This window comes from Cebidichthys violaceus, unplaced genomic scaffold (assembly GCF_023349555.1).
Source record: "Cebidichthys violaceus isolate CVI_PGR_0920_01 unplaced genomic scaffold, fCebVio1.0.p SCAF_50, whole genome shotgun sequence".
Lineage (NCBI taxonomy): Eukaryota > Metazoa > Chordata > Actinopteri > Perciformes > Stichaeidae > Cebidichthys > Cebidichthys violaceus.
Window position 1 is genome coordinate 291951 of NW_027176706.1, and position 13950 is coordinate 305900.

The 13950-nt window shown below is 45.9% G+C and overlaps 3 protein-coding genes across 4 annotated transcripts; all 3 read right to left on the bottom strand.

The window, feature by feature from the left end:
* Positions 1-607: 607 nt before the first annotated feature.
* LOC137887991 (uncharacterized) lies at positions 608-8451 on the bottom strand. 2 transcript variants are annotated; one of them, XM_068731254.1, is made up of 6 exons: positions 8369-8451; positions 6916-7112; positions 6164-6223; positions 4312-4503; positions 2310-2456; positions 608-2197 (listed from the first exon to the last, which is right to left on the bottom strand). In XM_068731254.1, exons 1-6 carry the CDS (start codon positions 8379-8381, stop codon positions 1532-1534), a joined length of 1275 nt encoding a protein of 424 aa, XP_068587355.1. In that variant the 5' UTR covers positions 8382-8451; the 3' UTR covers positions 608-1531. The 2 variants fall into 2 exon arrangements, with proteins under 2 accessions (XP_068587355.1, XP_068587356.1); XM_068731255.1 differs by lacking the exon at positions 4312-4503.
* An 877-nt stretch (positions 8452-9328) lies between these two features.
* Positions 9329-11342, bottom strand: LOC137887985 (gap junction beta-3 protein-like). The gene is made up of 2 exons (XM_068731249.1): positions 11267-11342; positions 9329-10481 (listed from the first exon to the last, which is right to left on the bottom strand). Exon 2 carries the CDS (start codon positions 10419-10421, stop codon positions 9699-9701), a length of 723 nt encoding a protein of 240 aa, XP_068587350.1. The 5' UTR covers positions 10422-10481; positions 11267-11342; the 3' UTR covers positions 9329-9698.
* Positions 11343-12334: 992 nt separating this feature from the next.
* Positions 12335-13715, bottom strand: LOC137887988 (gap junction beta-4 protein-like). Its single transcript, XM_068731251.1, has 2 exons — positions 13081-13715; positions 12335-12979 (listed from the first exon to the last, which is right to left on the bottom strand). Exons 1-2 carry the CDS (start codon positions 13614-13616, stop codon positions 12703-12705), a joined length of 813 nt encoding a protein of 270 aa, XP_068587352.1. The 5' UTR covers positions 13617-13715; the 3' UTR covers positions 12335-12702.
* Between the last annotated feature and the right edge of the window lie 235 nt (positions 13716-13950).

The following is a 13950-nucleotide window of genomic DNA, read 5'->3' on the forward strand; positions in this document are numbered from 1 at the left end:
CTTATAGTGTCACTGCCTTCTGCTGGCAGGATAAGGAACATCAGTTGCTACCCTCTGACCCACGACAATTTAACCCCTTTTCTATTCTCACTGCCTCTGATGAACCGGTACCTTGTGTTGGATAAATACGCCACCTTTCTTTCTTTCTTCCTTCCTTCCTTCCTAACCTCCTTTTTCCTTGCTTCCTATTTTTCTGTTGCATGAAAACCTCACGTGAGGATTGTCATGTTTGTTCCGTTGGACCTGAAAAAAAAAAAAATCGAAATATACCTAATGTGTTTCAAAGCTGCACGTGTGGACTGTTTTCTCATTTCTGGTTATGTAAAAGGAGGCGGAGAGCGCTAATGTCCGGTCTGACAGCCGAATATTTCTGTCACGCATTCGAGTGTCGCAGCCTGTAAAGATCCACCGTAGGTCCTTATTAACGAACCCCTGACAGGACGTGGGTGAATGTGTTTGCGCCAACCTGTCGGGGTGTCTCTACACGAGTGTAACCAGTCATTCCTGTCAGGTCACTCTTCTGCTGCTGCCATTACCACCTTTTAAAAGTGAAATGTTTTCAGTGACAGAGTTCAGCTACTAAAAACACGCAGGATAGATGCAAAACTTTGAATAAATACTTTATTTACGTGTCGACTTCACTTCGTTGAAATAAATACAAAATAAAAAACTTGCAGTACTAGTTTCTCTTGGCCTGTAAAAGCAGGGGAAAAAAATGCACATGCACTTGTTTCTCATTTACTCAAACCAGAAGCTCCATCCTTAACCAAAACAGATGAAAGCGTGGAGGCACACACACACACACACCCACACACTCTGTGCACTGCATGTCTTTTCTTACTAGAACATTTTGCTATTCATACTGTACCTGCCTCCATTATGTGCGTGTACACCCGGACATTAGAAGAATAGCGGCAACATTGTGGGAAATACACATTTTCGCTCTCCGAGAGTCAACCAAGAAGATCGAAATGTCATATAAATCTGGGGAACCTAGGACCCTGGGAACATAGGAGTGACCCCGTGGTTTTTACAGGAAGTTGTCAGCTGTGACCATAACCATATACGGTAACTTTGTGGAGTCACCGTAAGAAATCATTACGATTATTAATCAAATTGGAACCATATTGTTAATTAGTGAGCTTTAGAAGTGCCGGTAGGTGTGTTTGTTTTGGGGCTTTGGGTGGAGCCAGGCTACCATCAATCTGGCATCAATCTTCTCATCTAACTCTCCGCAAGAAAGCGACAAAGTACATTCCCCAAAACTATTGTAACAACTCTAATCCTTGAACGATTTGTCTCGTCCGTCTATCCTAATCGGAATAATTTGACTCAGTAGTACAGAAATACAAGAACACACACTCTCACATAACCGGCGTCCTGAGCCGCTGCTCAATAGGTCCATAGTTTAGAAGCACTGACTGGACAATGGGGTTGCGAGTTTGATGTTTCAATCCCGAGTATTGTAGCTTGCACTACAGTCGACACACTGTCACAGAACTTCAAGAAGCTCTGGCATGTCTGACACGGTCTAAATCCAGAAGCTGGACCTTTCCAGTGTCGCCCTCTCCAGCAGTTGGTGCTTCTCCGCTGCCCTTTGCTGGCTGCCAACACGCGTTTCTTGCCTTCCTCCGTCTGACCTTTCTCTTTTCGGCTGGCGGAGGGGCCGCCTCTCCGAGGGAGGGGGACTCCGGTGCTGATGGGGAGGATGCTGGGGAGGGGGAGGAGGTCTGCGCTGCTGTCTCGGAGGTTCAGTATTCTGTCTCGGAGGTTTGCGGTGGCTTCGTGGATCAGAGTAGCGTGTTGGAGGTTCAGTGTAGCTTCCTGGAGGTTCAGAGTAGCTTCTTGGAGGTTCAGTGTAGCTTCTTGGAGGTTCAGTGTAGCTTCTTGGAGGTTCAGTGTAGCTTCCTGGAGGTTCAGAGTAGCTTCTTGGAGGTTCAGTGTAGCTTCTTGGAGGTTCAGAGTAGCATGTTGGAGGTTCAGTGTAGCTTCTTGGAGGTTCAGAGTAGCATGTTGGAGGTTCAGTGTAGCTTCTTGGAGGTTCACGGTGGCTTCTTGGAGGTTCAGGGTAGCTTCTTGGTGGTTCACGGTGGCTTCTTGGTGGTTCACGGTGGCTTCTTGGAGATTCAGGGCAGCTTCTTGGAGGTTCAGGGTAGTGAGAGGGAGCAGCTTCTTTCATCGGCCGCACCACATTGATCTACACAAACAAAATTATTAACCGTTTAGTCCAATTTCTTTTGTAAATATGGCTTTATTAAAAGCTGTCTTATGCACCATCCAAAAGTTTAAATTTTGAGTGGAAATCTCACCGGTCTGCCAGAGTCCCTGGTTCTCTTATTGTTCGGGCAGCAAGGTAGACCCAGGAATGAAACGCAGACAGCGAAGCACCGGGCAGAAAACACCGTCTGGATGACACAGGTCACGATCAGAGGCACCCAAAGGATCAGAGTGGTGCTCTGGAGAGGGACGGAGGAGCGGAGTTAGCGGCAAACCACCAGCTGGACCAACGAAAACACAATCTGAGGCAAGAGCAGCAGGGACGCTGTGCGGTTAATGATGCGATTCAGAACCTTATTTTTCCTCAGACTGCTGTGGAGCGAAGACACAGCAGCGAGTCAGCAACGTGAATAAAATATGTAGCGCAGAATGCATCAAAGTAGAAGTGCACAGAGGGAAATCAGAGAAGAAGAGGAGCTGTTTGTTAGGCATGCTGACTCACAGACTACAAAGAGAATGAACGGTAATAGTTGGGAGTTTGGAGCTTTATTTGGAATGCATGTTAAATTATGCAGGAAACAAAAAAATAAAAAAAACTTGCATAACCATCATTACTGCCTCTAAGCAGCAGCTGTGAACATCAGAACCAGAAGCCCAAAAATCACACTTTCAGGTGATGCAATGGGCCCTCCGGCAGCCATATTGGAAGGTCCCTTGCTAATAGTCAACTCAGAAGACAGTGTGGTCTGCAGTCTCAGCAGACTACAACTAAGTTAGTTACTTCAGACTAAAAGATAAACCTGGTTTTGGGGTCATCATTTTTAAACTTTATTCAGAGGTAAAACCTTAAGTGAGCACACTCAACAGTGATTGGAATGGTTTGCAAAAACTACAAAAACCAAGGCCCAAGTTTGAGATTAAATAAATAAAAATGTCTTTTCAACAATAAATACAAAAAATGTCTTCGTATTTTTTTATCAAAATCCAATCATCTTTTTTCCCCTCCTGTAAAACTAAATATGACGTGGGCAAAGAATTTCACCCAATAATATCACGTCCAATCAAAAGTGAAGGATTGGATTTAAATCCCTCTTGTGACTGTGAACTGGGAAAAGGTCTCTTCAGGCTAAAGACGCTCTTACTGCTGGTTTTTAAATGTTGGGACAGCTCGTCGTTATGGTTACATGCGGACACATAACTGCTTTGCCAAATCAGCTTGAGGACTATTTGGTTCGCTAAGTGATTTTCAGGTGAACTGCAGCGCACCTCGCTTTTGCTGTGTGCACTTTAACTTTAATTGGTTTGTTACTTCGACTGTCTTGTGATGACAGAATGTGCTGAAACCTCGGCATGACAGCGGTCTACTATTGAATAATGAGACGAACACACACACACACACACACACACACACACACACACACACAGTAAATAAAACAACTGCTGTCCAGGTTGCACGTCTCTCTAATGCTGTGTTTGAGCTATTAATGGCTGCAATCCAACACGGAACTCTGACCTGAAAGCGACGCTGTATGTATTTACAGTGGGACCGGCATTAACGCCTGGGTTGAGTGTAAATCCAGCTTAAGACAAAAAGGTCACCTAAGTGACAAATTGCAGTCTACTAGCCGAGCTAAAATGCCAAAGTCGTGCTGATGTGCGGCTGCGGCTGTGAGGCTGAGCGGGCCTGACAGGCCATCTGCACACTGGAAGAGGACAGAGCCTGGAGTGGACCGACGGGGGTCGGGTCAGCATTCCTGCCACCCAGCCCACCGGCTGCACAACGTGACTGAGTGACGGAAAAGACACCCGGCCCCACGCCATCAGTGCACGCACACACACACACACACACACACACACACACACACACACACACACACACACACACACACACACACACACACACACACACACACACACACACACACACACACACACATATATAGCCTCTGTGATGTGCAGCCGCAGCGCTCTGTCGCGTTTGTGCCGCAGTGACGATGGTCCGCCTTTTCAAAGAGCCAGCTGTCGAAGAAACAAAAAGGTCACAAGTGTCACGCCTCGATCTCAGCGTCCGCCGCCGAGCGCGAACGCACTCACGTAGATGCGCGTGGGGTCGAAAGGACACTCGTCGGTGATGCTGGAGTAGCCGGCGGCGTCGGGGAAGCTGCAGTGAGTCAGGAGGCTCCGCCCGCCGTGAACGGCGGCCCTCACCACGGACACAGAGAGTCCCGTGGCCGAGGCCGCCGCCGTGAGCGCCGCGGCCAGGCCCACCGTGAAAAGTGACCACATCTGTGGGAGGAAGAGAGAGAGGGAGAGATGAGGAGCCAAACGCTGCCCGTTGGGGGAAAATTAGGCAGAAGTAGCCGACATAGATGGAAGGACAGCAAAGAATAAGGAATATTAATACAGACGGAGCAAACTAGAGTCTAGCTGTTTATTCATTTTCGTTCAGTGGTTACGTGTTTGTAACCACTCTTTAAAGATTTACATCTTCAGTAGGGGGGAGAAAAAAAAGGCCACAGACAGAAGAGAGTGCTGCAGGAATGAGTCCTAAACCCAGGAAATGAGTCAGCATTTCTGCGCTTCGGTTCCCTCGGCTCTAGTCGATACATTTCCTTGACAGCTTTTTAGATAGAAGCCTGAAATGAGGTCTGTGGTTAACACAGGCTTAAAGAGATGTTGATGTTCTGTTCTGCGATATAAAATACGTCAGTAAATACTCCTCTCGGGAAATTTTAAGCTTTTACTTTTACTGAAAGTGGCCGACTAGTCCGCCTCCATGCGAGCTAGGTAGTTTGTTTACAGCCTAAAGTTTGCTTATTACCTCTGGTGATTGCATCCACGCTTCAAAAATCCTGAAAGTGTTCATTATTTGGAAAGATTATCTTGCTGAACAAACCATAAGTAAGCATCAACAACTTTTATTTTAGTTTATTTTCTGCAATAATCGAAAATCCAATGGAAACATCACATCGGCTTTATGTCGAGGGACCCAGTGGGAAGCTAACCAACTGAAACCCGTCGTCCCCGCAGAGCTCTACAGGGTCTAAAAGCACCGAGAGCCACCGATAACAAGCTGCAGCATTACAAACCAAAGCTATCAGCTATGAGCAATAACAAGTGCTAAAGTGAACCTGTCTGAGTTTCCAGAAGGTGAGACATGTCGGCACAGGGAGAAATCAAAAATCACTCAGTGAGTCGTTGAGTTGAAACTCGATAAGAACGAGACATGACGCCGCGTGAGAGATTAGAAGTCGTAGAGGCCGACGTGAAGGACCGCGTTAATATGAAGAAGAAAAAAAAAAGGGAGTGTTGCGATTACTTGCTATTCATGCACTGTGACAGCTGGATGACTGCATAAGATAACAAGGCCGATGAGGAGTTTGACCAGTTTACGGTTGGCTAACAAAAGAAACGGGGAGCGGTTCGTCCGCCCGGGCTCAGCTCAGGCTCAGCTCAGGCTCAGCTCAGGCTCAGCTCGTCAGTCCCGTCCGAGCAACCCAACAGCTGACTGAGTCAACAGAGGAGAAGCCGTTCAGGAAGACCGGAAGGCAGGGAGGAACTAATCCAGCTCTTCAGGTGCAGACTCACACACCTGAGGTGACATGCAGGAGCTCAAAAGGCGGGGGGGGGGGGGGGGGGGGGGGGGGGTTACTCCCCTTGACTAGATAGACTGAGACAAAAGCTGAGAATAAAAAGCATGAACACATCAAAAGACAAAAAAAGCAAGCGTGTGTGCGGCGCAGATAGACAGATCAAAGTTAGCAGAGAGCTGAGAGAGAGAGAGAGAGAGAGAGAGAGAGAGAGAGAGAGAGAGAGAGAGAGAGAGAGAGAGAGAGAGAGAGAGAGAGAGAGAGAGAGAGAGAGAGAGAGAGAGAGAGAGAGAGAGAGAGAGGACAGCAGGGGGAAAGGACTGACAGCAGCTCTGTTTACAGGTAAAACCACTAACCAGGCCTCTGCTCTTCTTGTTTTTAGACAGGACGATAGCCAGAATGCCCACAACAATTCCCTGCGGAGACGAGACGGATGAGATTCAAAGAACGTTCATGTTGCTCCATTTGCAACCGTTAAAATGACCACAAAATGAAATGAACGTCATCGTCAGCCTCAAGGTAGCAACACGAGGGGGGAAGTCAAAAGATGATTTCTCTCAACACCACTACAAGCATTTCACATATGAATGTTGTCTTTACAAAGCCAAAACGAAAGAATCACAGAATCCCTTTAACTTTACATCTAACTCATTTCAGCAATCAGATAAGAAAGATTTTATCAGATAAATCTTTGACTGATTGAAACATCTGCATTCTTAAAAAGGGGATCCACATAAATATAAATTAAATGTATTTCCTATGTACATACAAAAAGAGGTTTCTTCAAGGGCTGTTTGTTCAGGAAAGTGGTTTCACAAGAAGCCCACAAGAAAACCCGCACTATTGATTTTTGCATCAAGAAACTTTTCTGCAGACTTATGATCAATTCTAGCTACATTATTAGATGGGACTGTGGGCTGCAGGGTGCAGCCTCAGCCCCGATGGAAAAGCCCACGACTTAAAAGTCTGACAAGAGGGCACTAATGGGAAAATCTGCGGGGTGTTTATCGCTCCGTTATTTTCTAGAATCTAGTTGGAAATGACGTTTCGCTACGAGTTCCCGTATCCTCCGCGATGTTCCTCCCCGGCGGGATTCTGGTGCGCTCACCGCGAGGCCGGAGGTGAGGGCGACCACGTTGGAGATGGCGTACTCCATGGCCCGGGCCTGCTTGTGGAGGTTGATGTGTCTGAGCACCACGCCGTGCATCAGCGCCCCCAACAGGAAGTTCACGTGGCCGACGAGGATCATGCTCAGGCCCATCTTCATCAGGGTTTTGGGCTCCTCCAGGCTGGCACAACACAAACCTGAAGGAGGGGGGAGAGAGAGAGAGGAGGGGGGAGAGAGAGGGGGGGATTGTGGTGACGTTGCATCACCCACGTTGTATTGATCAGAGACGGAGCGAGGTCGAGCGCACGGCGGGGATGACACTTGTATTAATGATTAGCTGCTGAACACATAACTACAGCACAGGCTGTTCAGACTGGAAGCGTCCGGAACAAGTCGCTCAAACACAACAACAAAAAAAAAAAAAAGAAGAGCGACGCTGCATTTGACGGGACATTTTAAATATAGTAAATCGGCAATTTCTGCCGATGTGGCATATCTCAATAAAGATACGTATCATGATATCGCTAGCATGTTTTCTGGTATTTCAATAAATAAACAACTTGTCTATGAAATATTCACATTTTTCTTTACTCCTGAAATAAATACTTGACAAATACAGAGTATTTTTCTCATTTAATTAAGAACGTTAGTGCAAAATGATATATATTTACATGCATGCACATAAAGAGTGATTCGATTGAGACAATGAAGAAGTGTTACTGCAAACAGAATCGTTATCGCTTCAGATTTTTTGGAGAAAGTCGAGTTAGTGTGTTCTTGTCGTTATCGATTTAGACGACTTCATTGTGTGTCACAATGTGATTCCATTAGAACGACGATGAATCATCATGTTGAATTATCACCAGGTCGTTTATTTTTTAAACTCAAGGAGGGTACATCTGGTCTACATGATGATTAATATAAACCTACACATCTAAGTGTGTGTGTGTGCGCGTGCGTGCGTGCGTGTGTGTGTGTGTGTGTGTGTGTGTGTGTGTGTGTGTGTGTGTGTGTGTGTGTGTGTGTGGTCACTGCTCCCATCTTCACAGCTGAATATGTCTCACTCACACATTCCTGCATTCACAGAGACAAAAACACATGCAGACCATTTGCACTAGACATCAGCATTCACACTATTGTTCAGCCTCAGATACTTCCATGGAGACCAAAACAAATACTTTAGTGTATTTAAATTAACTTGGAATATCAGGACTTTGATACGGGGCCTGTTTTTGTTTTACCCTGGGAAACAACTTCAACGTTTGATGAAGGGAATTAAAAAAAAAAATGAAATAAACTATTAGATTAATAATGCATTTAAAGCTTACGTCATAGTTCATCTCCGGGCAGGTGTGCCACACCCGAACAAACAATCCGAAAGTTTGAAACAAAACGAACTCCTGCAGTCTAAATTCATTTAAAACACAGTTCCCAGACACATGGAGTTTTTTACCTGCACCGGCCATCTCTGTTAGATCACCATTCGGTTACAGTGACAGCGCGTCTCGTGCGTGGAGCTTATCAGCGGGTCCTCTGAACTCTCCAAACGCGATAAGCTCCTCACCGCTCTCACTCAGCGGGACAGACAGAGAGCAAAGTGACAACTTCTCACGTTTTTCAAAATAAAATCCCATCATATTTCAGAATGTCTCAACGTATACGTTTGATAAACACGGTACTGTACTGTTTTGAAGCGCTTTAAAAGACCAGTCACGTAATTACCTCGAGCAAATACGTGCAGTAGGTTCGATGACAGCCGGGGAAACTTCCAGAAAGAGCAAATAGTGCAATTGTTTCAACGAATAAAGGAAATAACCTAAATTCAGATTGTGTTCAATAAATAATCTGTAGTAAAAGAATACTTGCAATACTTTTTTGCATTCCCCAAAATGCTCTGTCCACTTAGTTGTTGTTTTTTCTCTGAGAAAACATGTAATGCTTTTATTTTGAAACCAACGTTGCTAATTGCCCGTTGTCTCTAGGATGTCTGCAACCTTTACGCAGGTGAACGTGCACCTGTTGGCACCTGGCTGCCTTTTGTGTTTGAAAAAACAAATACAGTCATCTGCCTGCATTCATAAATGGTATGTTTATGTTTATTTTTCACGTTATGGACGTTAACCTCTTTACAGTGTCAACAGCTGAATCAAAGCCTGGAGAAGAAAAAAAACACGAGACACCTTTTAAAGATATGATTACCAGATAAAAGAGCAGCATATGATATATACATTAGGAATGTTGTAGATATGTTGCCTCAGCAGTACACACGTAATGCACGATCACACAACAGTTGAACTCTGAGAGGGATCGTTGTTAAGTCTTCTGGAGACTTTCACATCCGTCACACGGTGTAGTGAGCCTGTAGTGCCACCGGGTGGAGAAATGGCGCCATTAAAGGACGAGAAGGCAGATCTTATCCATGCTGTGGTTTTTATTATGGAGTTGAACATATCTTCAGTGCTTTGACACAATATATATATATATACTTTTTTTTTTAGGGAATACAACAAACAAATAATGTAAGTTTTGGTTATTTCCATGGAGACATTTATGAGCAATCTTTCGATTTTAATGACTTCAAATCATTCAGCTTTTTTTTGCTACTGAAAACCTTATTAACTTGTGAATTTTAAATATCATTACAGAGCATAGGACTGTTTCTTACAAAAAAAAAACATGATATTTATATAGAAATTATACATAAAATTACTTTTTAAATGAGGGAAACAGGATCACCCTATTGTAAGTCAATCAAAGGCATAACAACAAGTATTAATTGCCTATTATGACGCGTGAGAGGACTTGCAGTCCAGGTTCGGGTGGACCCTCCTCGATGAGGTATTGACGATGCCTCTGTGTTTGAGGGTCACCACCCGGAAAGCAATCAGATAGAAGATCTCACAGATGTTGAGCACCACGCACACCACGGACGCCCCCACCATGAAGTAGGTGAAAACGGTCTTCTCGGTGGGCCGGGATATGTAGCAGTCCACCAGATTGGGACAGGGCTTGACGTCGCACTGCACCTTCCTGGGCAGCCGGAAGCTGTGGTAGACGTAGTGCAGCAAGTAGAGGAACGTGATCTCGAAGGTGGTCTTGATGAAGAGGCTCGACAGGTAAGTCCACCACAGGCCGCCTTGCTTTTGGCCCGGGTTGTCATACAGCCGGGTGTTCTCGCCGTGCTTGGCCCGGTACTTGCGCTCCCGCTCCTCCCGGTAGGCCACGTGCAGCACCACCATGAAGGACGGGCAGGTGACGAAGATGAGCTGCAGAGCCCAGAGGCGGATGTGGGAGATGGGGAAGAAGTAGTCGTAGCAGATGTTGGTGCACCCCGGCTGGCGGGTGTTGCAGTCGAAGTGTCCCTGGTCGTCGCTCCAGACCCGCTCGGCAGCCACCACGAAGACCAACACCCGGAAGACGAAGACCACCGATAGCCAGATGCGTCCAAAGGCGGTGGAGTACTTGTTGACTCCGCTGAGAAGACCCTGGAGGAATTTCCAATCCATGAGTTCAGCTTTGATCGGCTTCCTTTGAGACTCTTTAGAAAGATTTTAAGAACTGGAGAGCTAGAACACAAAGAAAGAGACAATGACAGAGTTAGGCAGTTACTCAGAGAAATACAAGGTTTTAAATGGGGAATTTACCCCAAAATCCATGTTGCAGAGTGTTGCCAATATCGGCCGTAGAGACGTCTGCCTTCTCTCTAATATAATGCAACAACATGGCACATGGCTTGTGGTGCTCAAAGATCCCAAAAAAATAAATTGAAAAACTGAAAAAAAACCAGAAATCATGACCCGGTTACTCAAGATAATCCACAGACCTTTTTGTGAGCCGTTTCATGTACGAACTATATAGGTTGAAAGAAAATACTTCCTCTACATGAAACTAAATCTTGAGTAACCGGGTCATGATTTCTGGGAAGAGACATTGATTTTTTTTTCTTTTTGGAACTTTGAACACCGCAAGCCGAGTCTACAGCCAACATCTCCCAAACTGGGAAACTCTCCAAAAAAAAAAAAAAGTCTAGATCGATAAATAGCACTTCAGGTATGAATGTGTATTTTTGAAGGTGGGGTCAAGTGTCCCTTTTAAAATCAGCCTTGATTTAGCTAAATATTCTGTAATCCCTTCCAAATAATTCACTGCGCACTTAACGCAGTACTTCTCTTTTCCTATTAAACCAGTTCTTTGGCAGCTATACAACCTCAATCCCCTCTCCTGAATTACTAATTCCATACGAGAAAAGTTTGGGACTTAGAAGAAAGATGCCTTTGATAATTAATGAAACACCTGTTTAATGTTCTTAGCTTTTCAGGGAGTCTTCATCCAAACTAAATATGACTCTTACCTTAAGAAAACCAGTCAGTCCATCGTGTTCAGACGAGGAATTCGCTGTCAGGCAACCTCTCTCCGACAGCAGGTCCAGCTATTAACTGTCCACAAGAAACCACTCTTGGACATTATCAGGAGGTGTGGCCACTTTTTTTGGCATTCACCCAAAAATGTACCTTTAAACCTCCAGCTACTTCCTGTCAGCATTAATTTATCTCACACTTGTTAAAGTCACCTTTACTGGGGGCAGTCGTATTGCGACGGGGGGGTGTCGATACTTTGAATGGGATCCAGAAAACAGAAAGAAACTGTCCAACAAAACAGCAAAACACACATAAGGGGGGTTCCACCGAAACGAGGAATTTGGCTGCAAATGAATAAAGGTGATAAGGAATATCAGGTAGACCTCACCAGACACACGTTTAGGTGTGGCCGTCTGCTCCGATCACCACGTTTCTCAACAGGTGACTCAGTTATCAGCTCCATTAGGCGGCCGTGATACGGAGATATGCCCCTTTGTATCCTCTGATAAATGTGGATTAAACAGGGCCACCGCCTAGCATTTGTTTGTGCAAGCACTCCAGGAACCATTGGCACTCAAATACAACCCCGAGATACGGAGCGCCACTATCTCAAAATCAGATACAACAAGGGTTTCGCTCGTTCGTTTTCTCAGGTGAGATTGGTGCACTCGGTCCTAATCTACTCTCGGCCCGCCGGACTGAAGGAATGCAGGATGTGGTCGATTGTCGATAACGTTCCTCCCATCGGTGACCGAGCGTCGATCGTTTTGTGCCCATTCTGAAACGTCACGACGTGTGTTTTCTTCTGATTATTTTTGAACATGTTGCAATCCATCATCTAGATCTCTATTGGTTCATTCAGCTCTGCACTGCTGCACCCCATTTGTATCTGCCCTGCATGCTGTAGGTTCTTTAAACGAGCCGAACACACGGTTGACAAAGCTCTAGTTCTAAAAAAAAATGACCTCAACAATATTCAGCTCATCTGTCTAAAAGGTATAGATTTCTGTGCAGGAATAAAAGAGGAACATGTGGCAAAGCGAAGTTTCACAAGATGGTTGTTTATTTTATAAAATATCATCTTTACATTGTTTGTGTTAAAGTACATGCAAGTAAAGCAGTTTTACAGATAACAAAATAATCTCAAGTAACTAATATTCTTATAAATAGTCAAATTACAGTAAGTCCCCTTTTAATTTATCAGTTACTTTCGATCAGAAGCCTTTAAAAAGCCGACTTTTTAACGAGTATTATGGGACAAAGACGTTACACCATTTTGATGAAGGAAAACAAAAAGAATTGGAAAATAGGACATGACCTTTTGTAAAAACATTTTCTTCAAAACCACGGACATTTTGCTGATAAATGTGGCCAACAGTACAAAAGCTACCAAACATAGTTCTATATATTCCCACGACACACACGTCTCTCAGGAGACTGCTATGCTGTACGCCGGGGCTGAACTCTCTCTGCCAGCTCCTCCGCTGTCCTTCTCCGGGAGCGGCTCCTTGAACGCCGAGTTCTCCTTCCCGGACAGAGGAGTCCTGACCATCATGAAGGAGTTCTCCCTCGCCGAGGGACTTCCTCCTCGGCAGCACTCCCAGAACCTCTTCCCGCACAGGTAGAAGATCTCGATGAGCGTGAGGAGGATGCACGCGAAGCTGGTCATCACCATGAAGATGGTGAATATTTTCTTCTCCGTGGGTCTATAGAGGAACACAATGGTCACATGGTGTAAGGTTAACATTTCCAGGTCAGTTCATTGAGATTCTAGGAGAGCTATTAGGAACCTCGGAGGTCAACTCACCGGGCGATGTAGCAGTCCACCACATTGGGACACGGCTCCTCGTTGCATTTCACCAGCGGCGGGAAGAACGTGGCCTCGTAGATGTAGAACAGCAGGAAGACGAACACGCCGTCCACCAATATCTTAAACAGCAGGCTGAAGAAGTAGGTCCACCACAGGCCCCCTCGCTTCTTCCCCGTGTGGTCGTACAGAGGGACGCAGTCCTCCCCGTGCTTCAGCCGGTGCTTGCGCTCGCGCTCCTCTCGGTAGGACACGTGGAGCGTCACAAGGAGGGACGGGCAGGTGACGAAGATCAGCTGCAGGGCCCAGAGGCGCGTGTAGGAGATGGGGTAGTAGTGGTCGTAGCAGACGTTGTGACAACCGGGCTGCCGGGTGTTGCAGTCGAAGTCCTTCTGCTCGTCACCCCAGACCTTCTCGCAGGCCACCAGGAAGACCAGGAGCCGGAAGATGAAGACGATGGCGAGCCAGATGCGGCCGAACGCCGTGGAGTATTTGTTCACCCCGCTGAGGAGGCCCTCGAGGAAGGCCCAGTTCATGGTGTGGTTTCAGATGTTCTTTTGGGACCACCTTGAAAGGAGAATAAAAAGAGGCACCAGAATGCAGCACCGAAGGCTCGCACACCAACTGAGCGCAGCCTCTCGCACCGAGGCTCTTTAATAGAGCACTTAATACTGCTGCCTTCTTGGCACGGGTTGAAGGGGAGGGAGGGATATCGAGGAGAGCAAACATAGACTCATTCTCCTGCTGGAGTCACTGGTGGAGCTGGTTGATAGCAAAACACCTTGATTAACAGAGAGAGAGAGAGAGAGAGAGAGAGGCAGGGAAGCTGCTGTAAACTTTAATTCACACACGTGAGCCTGCTGTTCAGAG